At 37.5% G+C, this 7,145-nt stretch overlaps 1 protein-coding gene across 1 annotated transcript; it reads right to left on the bottom strand.

The window, feature by feature from the left end:
* Window positions 1–2,610: 2,610 nt before the first annotated feature.
* Window positions 2,611–4,392, bottom strand: LOC131876342 (uncharacterized). The gene is made up of 3 exons (XM_059221452.1): window positions 4,186–4,392; window positions 3,664–4,072; window positions 2,611–3,564 (listed from the first exon to the last, which is right to left on the bottom strand). The coding sequence occupies exons 1-3, from the start codon at window positions 4,333–4,335 to the stop codon at window positions 2,966–2,968; spliced, it is 1,158 nt and encodes a 385-aa protein (XP_059077435.1). The 5' UTR covers window positions 4,336–4,392; the 3' UTR covers window positions 2,611–2,965.
* Window positions 4,393–7,145: the final 2,753 nt, after the last annotated feature.

Genomic DNA, 7,145 nt, shown 5'->3' with positions numbered 1-7,145 from the left:
GGTAAGTTTCTAGTTGTAATGTCCCTTAATTAGTTATACTTTACATGCAATATATGGTTGGTCAGATTTTAATCCTCCAAATTGAGGCTAACTATTTGACATGATGCCTGAAAAAGAGATGAGTTGATTTTGTTCGAGTTGGAGCAGTTTGACATTCTTTTCCAGAATTATCATAACCATTATCGTGATTATTTTGCTTAGTTTTTAACTCATTGCAAACATTGTTTATATATATATATGCCTGTCAAAAGACAAAAAATATTGTTATATATATTTTAAATAAATGTCAAACATCTTAATTTATCTCTGATGGCTATTGTTAAAATTGTTGTAGCTGCAAGATAAGTTTGTCATTAACTCGATAAAATTCATGCTTCCAGATTAGCAACACTTGTGGTGCCAATAATGATAATAAACAACTAATTTTCCACAATTTTTATACATGTAGAAATAAAAAGAATACTGCAAACCATTATGTGGCAAGTCAAAGATTGAATGACCTCTCTGATTACAAATACCATTTTGGCACGTCTAATGCTGTAAAATTTTCATCAACAAGCAAACACGTGCGAAAAGATGCAATTTAAATGTGGGGAAATGACTTACAGTTATAAAATTGGACAGGTCAGGATGCCAAGGCCCAAGGGTATACAAGGGCTGCTGTGTGGATTAGGATGTCATAGCCATTGCAGGCCTCCAACAGAGAAGGCAGCTCTATTACGTCTTCATGCACAATGTCCACTTCCTCTTGTTGCCTGCATACCCTTCCCACTCACACTCCATACTCTTCTTTCTCACACCATTCTTTTGCCTTCATCTTCCTTGCCCATTGCATTTGCTTGAAAGTTTCTAAAGCCTTTTCATCAGATACAGTTTTGTGCATATGCTAGCTTTTCAACGGATCCATTTGGGCATATACTTCCCTTTCCCCTCTTTTTTCCTAGCTCTTTCTTCCCTCTCATTCCACCATCTCTCATCCTTTCTGCCTTCAAAACCAACTCAGAAAAGAGTGACTCATTCCCCACTCTGCCGCTTTTCTTGCCCATTTTCTTCTTAAAACAAGGCATGGAAAAAGGCAGTTTAGTGAATTTTTTTGGCAGTTTTAAATTATGTCGAGATGCATATTTTGGTAGTTTACATCAAAATGTCACAAAAATTCAATTTTGAAACAATTTGACATGTAAATGATGGGTAAATGCATGAAATATGCCATCTTTTTGTTTTTGTGGAGGTATTATTTTATTACTCTAAATAAAATAGAACCTGCCACTTGTCTCCAACTATAGGAAACCATTACATTCAAATGATAGTGGAAGAGTGCCATAATATTTAAAAGGGAACAATCAATAAAATCAAGTTGCAATCATCAGATTCCCTTATATTATAAGATATGCCATACCTATATCCTTCCTACTTTTAGTTCTATCAAAATGCACTCTGTTACCATGCAGGATAGGAGAATGCTTGCCCATACTATCCTCTATTACAAGTCTCACCCAATTAATGGGTGCCCATGCTTTCATGTGGTGCACTTATTGACACCAAAATTTCCAATCTCTCCCCGTCAAGTCTTTCCACTATTTTATTGTTTATTATTTTTCACACCTACACTGTTTAGTAAGGATGCGACTAAACTGGCTCCAAAATGGGGTTATAAAACTTGTCTTAAACTTGTCTTATTGACTTTTTCCATTTTTTTTGAAAAATCAAAGCCACAACTAGTTCTGCTGATCACAATCAATGATCTTTAATTTTTGACAAATTTCGAGTTATTGATTTTCCGTGCCATTGTGGAGCTAGTTTAGCTGCGACCGTTTAGTGAGGGGGTTTACTATTGGGGATGTGACAAAGATTTATTTGGATTCTTGTTCATATAATATCAAAAAAACATCACATAAAATACTAAAATATTAATATATTATTTTTTTGGAGATTGTAATAAACTAGCTTTATATGATTTTTTTCTCTTGTTTTCTTTTTTAAAGTATATTTTTCAATAATAGTAATTGTGGACACTAAAATTATTTACCCAATCATCAACCTTTATCTAGATCGCCTTATACATTTGAATAGAACATGTTTCCTAGAAATTATAGAGAAGGGTACCATACTTTCTCCCAACTTTGACCAATCCAAACTAAGTAGCCTCATTAAAAAACAAACTATGGGTAACTCCACCTTTCAAAACCTCTTGTATGATACACTCCAAAAATCATCATATGAACATTCACAACAAATGACCACCTACCCTCTTAATAAAATTATCCCCTATTAGAAGAAGTGTTCGCCACTTTTTCTAGTTCAACATTGCTTGATCCTATTACTTTTAATAGGACCATGACTTCATCAACCTTACAATAAAATACATTGTTGAACCCCACTCACCTTAGGATCCAACCTAGCTTAACTAATTGAAACATTCCTCAAACCTAAACATCATTCCCATCCATGATACAAACTAAAATCCCTCGTGTACATAAAGCAGTGCAGGTATGATTTCTGCTTTCAATTTTATTCTTTGTAATTAAGTTTGTAGAAACGTTTGAACCAAAGAAACGAAACTCGGACTCGGCTCGGACTCGGCAAAGCCAAATCGGACTCGGACTCGGGACTCGGCGTCAGACTCGGCTCCAGACTCGGCTGGACTCGGGAAAGTGAAAAACTCAAAAAATTTAGAGATTTTTTAAGATTTAAAACTTGTTTCATGCACCCTTTATTGAATAAGACACAATAACATCATCAAACTTGGCTCATTTCATTACATAATACATACACAAGTATACATCTATGATCTATCACATAAGCATAAACGCAAATTGTAGCTGAAGGAAATAACAAACATAGATATATAAATATTGTCAAATGTATACAATATTACAAAACTCATGGAATAAAAAATCCATGTCATCATATGATCATCATCAAATGTTCCATACAAATAACAAAGGTAAATACATCTACAAGCCTATGGCGCAGAGGAGTCTGCAACCTCCGGCCCCGACGTCGGCTCCGATGAAGGCCCCGCCCCCCTACGAAGGCGTCTAAGGTAGGTCATAGATGATTGGGCAGCCATAGCCGCTCCTCGTGACACCACGCCATGCTCACCAACATCAGGAACATCTGTGTCACTGTCACCATCTCTGTCACTATCACCATCTGCCTCTGAATCTCCTCTCTCTGCTCGTGCTCTCTGCTCCTCCTCTGCCATGGCTACAGCCTCAGCCTCTATATCTACCTGGTCGATCCAATCAGTGTCATCATCACTAAAGACAGCCACAGGATCTGTCTCAATGGCCCACTCTGCCTCAGGATCAACCTCATCTAGAATGATAGGAGAGATGTCAGCTAATGCATTCTTTCTCATTCTCAGGCGGAGGTTATAGTGAACAAAGATAAGATCATTCATCTTCTCCACGGATAATCTATTGCGCCTCTTGGAGTGTATGTGCTCAAACATACTCCAATTGCTCTCACAACCAGATGCACTGCATGGTTGGCTCAAGATGCGAATGGCCAACTTCTGAAGATTTGGTGTCGTTGGGCCAAAAAAGTTCCACCAATTATCTGAGTTTGAAATGAGAAAAATAAATAAAATCAGTCTCTCATAAACTCATTTAACAATATACAATAAAACTAAAATTAAGCCTTACAATTTATTTTTACCTGGCATCATAGTTGTCCTACTTTCTTTGGCGATAGGACGAGAAAAGGTCTCCCCTTGTGCATTTGAGAACAATTGTAGCTCTCGCATAAGATCTGACTGAGTACAACCAACAGGTGCCATCTTCTCCATGACTGAGTATAGCCCATCAAGGACCTCCGCATCAGCCCTGAAAGTAGGGCTAAAATGGAATGCCAGATTCAAATAATAGGCTGCTGCATGGATGGGCCTATGAAGCTGATGATGCCATCTCTTATCAATGATCTGCCAAATGGGACCATACTTGCTCTCATCTCCTGCATAGATAGATTTGATGCCCTCTTTCGCCCTATCCATGCCCTCATATATGTAGCCCATTGCGGGCTTTTCTCCATCCGCAACTCGCAACAAAACCACCAAGGGCTTAACAAACTGTAAAATTGAAAATATTGTGTAATTTAAAACATGAGCAAATAAGAGAATATGATGAATAAGTTATAAAACAAAAAGTTAAATAAAAATTGTAGAATTTATAAAAAAATTACCTTCACTATCTCATCACAAGGGCTCCAAAAGCCTCGCTCATCAAAAATGCAGTCTGCCATATCTTTTCCTGCTGGGGTGGCAACATAGGATGAGGAAGACCACTCCTCACCAACAATCATACGTCTCAAGGCCATCTTACAACGAAGCATGGACTGCAATGTGATGAAGTTTGTGGCAAATCTTGTGATTCCTAGACGAGCTAACTCCTTATGTTCTGTGTATTGTCTCATAAGAGCCAACACCCATGAATGATTATATACAAATTTGTACACATTTCTTGCCTTTTCTACACATGTCTTGACCCATGGAAGTTTTCCAATATCCTCTAACATGAGGTCAATGCAATGGGCGGCACATGGAGTCCAAACTATAGATGGGTGCCTCTCCATCAATAGTCTGCCTGCAACAACATAATTTGTTGCATTGTAATTAATGAGGTTACAAAATAGAAATTAATTTGCAAACAAAATTAGTTTGTAATCAAAAGTTTACCTGCAGCAACATAATTTGGTGCATTGTCAGTCACCACCTGTACCACGTTCTCTTCACCCACCTCATTAATCACCTCCTCTATCTGCTCACATAGGTAGGTGGCATTCTTGCAATGGGTGGAGGCATCAATAGACTTGATGAAAACGGTGCCCCCTGAAATAAAAAAATAAAGCAAGATCAATGATCATTCAATAAATCATTAAATGAAAAATAAAAAATTAATGCCTAAATGAAACTAAAATTAATCAATCACCTGCGGAAGAAACAAGAAAATTAAGGAGAGTTCTATTTCTCCTGTCTGTCCAACCATCAGTCATGATGGTGCAACCTTTAGTGCTCCATATTTGGCGTTGATCACCCAATTCTTTCTTCACATCATTCACCAATTCAGTCAAAATGGGTCCGCTCAAATCAAACTCAGAAGGGGCTTTGAACCCCGCCCCACAAATGGTAAGGGCATCAACCATTTCTTGCCAATAAGGTGACCTGTCACAAATAATTTTAATGAGATAAGTATGTACTATGTATAATGAACTATATACAACAAAAATTAATACGAACAATCAAATTATAAAAATTAAAACAATCAAACATAAAACATTTACCTGGCTGTGAAGAATGGAATACTGCCATAGATCCAAAATCTGCCAACTGCCATTTTAGCAGCATCATGGACCTCCTTGTTCCAACCCATGCTCTCAAGTGACTGTTGGGACCCAGGAGTAGTGCGAGGTGCAAAAAAGGTATCCAACCTAGATTTACGAATCCTAGGTCCAATGCTAACATTCCCACTACCACTGCCAGTGCTAGGAACATGAGAAGGGGCAGAGGCACTGGCACTAGCACTGGCACTAGCACTGGCACTTATAGAAGCAGAACCGGAAGCATGAGTAGTAGCAAAATGAGTGGGACGATATGAAGGTAAGGAAGAAGGCCCTCCAATACAACCTAATTCTGTCCCTGTTCCTAAAGGTGCATGTCTCCCAATGACTGTGAGATCCTCTTTTTCTTTCCTTTTCCTTTCAATTTCTTCAACCATTACATAGCAATCACGTACGGCCTCAGTGACTGCTTTTGTGCATGGGTCGGCATCATGCCCACGCACACCAGCAATATGGTATTTCAATCTATATATGCCTCCATGGAATATTGTTTTGCAAAATATACACTTTGTTTGCCCTTTTCTTTGCCCTGGAAAATCCTCATGATATTTCCAAGCAGGGTCCTTTCTAATGGGAGGTCTAGAAGAGGACATTGTATGATTGTTTTGTGAAACTTGAGGCAAATAAGAATGTGAAGGTTGCTGCAATAAAACATTACAAATGCAAAAATAAATTAAGACATTCATTCTATGTTGTGCATTCATAATTTCATTCTCATTGAACATTTTTTTCAAAAAAGCTAAAGTAGGGTAACTAGGGTTTGCAATTTTATTTTTTTTAAATTGTAGGGTTTGTCAAACCCTACTTTAAAAAAAATAAAATTACAAACCCTGGGCCTACATAGTAACATAGAAAAGATTTTGGAATAAAATGTAAAACTTTCAAAAAAAAAAGAATAGAAAAATGAATTTTTGCATATAAGAAACAAAAAAATCTCAAAAAAACAATGTTACCAACTTACCTCTTAGAACTCTTGAAGAAAATTGAAGAAATTGAAGAAATCTTCCTTGCTGGTTTTTCTTCAATGCACCCTTGTTATTCTTTTTATCTTCTTTTACTCCTCCTATTTTTGCAAATGAATGAAATGAAAGTCACTTTTAGGTATAAAACAAAAATAACACAAAAAAAAAGAGTCAAAAAAACCATTTAAAATTGTTTTTTTTTTAACTTATCTTTCACATCGCCGCCGGCCGAGTCCCAGGCACGGGACTCGGCCAAACTCGCCAAACTCGGCGAGTCTGGCGAGTCTGGCGCCTAAACTCGGCCGAGTCCGAGTCCGAGTCCGAGTCCCCAGGACTCGGCGAGGGTGACTCGCACTCGGACTCGCCGAGTCCAGGCGAGTTTAGGCGATTTTCGTTTCTCTGGTTTGAACTCTATAGTTTTTGCTTTTCTGATATAAGTTTTAGACTTTGGAGGCTGGAAGTCAGCCCTTTTTTTTCAGCTTTGCTAAACTTAGCGATAAAGAAGAATCTGATTAATTAGGATTGCAAGCCCAAATTTTGATTTATAAAATCTACTCTAGACCATATAAATGTTATTAATTTCAATTTAATCCTGTGGCATAGCCGTTTACCAATAAAAAAAAGATATAAAGAATAATCTTCTTGCAGAAATTGAACTAATTGGATATAGGGCTGCGTTCTGAAACATGGTTTCATATCAGTAAACTCACATAAAGCCTTACTCGCCGTTCCTACAATCCAAGGAAGAAGACTAGAAAAGGATGTATTCAAGTAGGAATATTCAGCCAACTTGGGGTAGCTTGTTCTATCAAGTACAACATCAAAGGATGATCGTCTATTAAA

This window comes from Cryptomeria japonica, chromosome 5 (assembly GCF_030272615.1).
Source record: "Cryptomeria japonica chromosome 5, Sugi_1.0, whole genome shotgun sequence".
Lineage (NCBI taxonomy): Eukaryota > Viridiplantae > Streptophyta > Pinopsida > Cupressales > Cupressaceae > Cryptomeria > Cryptomeria japonica.
This window is presented reverse-complemented; position numbering and strand designations above follow the sequence as displayed.

Excerpts from the sequence above, each read along its gene's own strand:
- LOC131876342 (XM_059221452.1), bottom strand. The coding sequence starts at position 4,335 with ATGCTTCGTTGTAAGATGGCCTTGAGACGTATGATTGTTGGTGAGGAG. Across the intron at positions 4,073-4,185 it reads CTTGTGATGAGATAGTGAAG|TTTGTTAAGCCCTTGGTGGT; the intron begins GTAATTTTTTTA and ends TCAATTTTACAG. Across the intron at positions 3,565-3,663 it reads TAGGACAACTATGATGCCAG|ATAATTGGTGGAACTTTTTT; the intron begins GTAAAAATAAAT and ends TTTCAAACTCAG.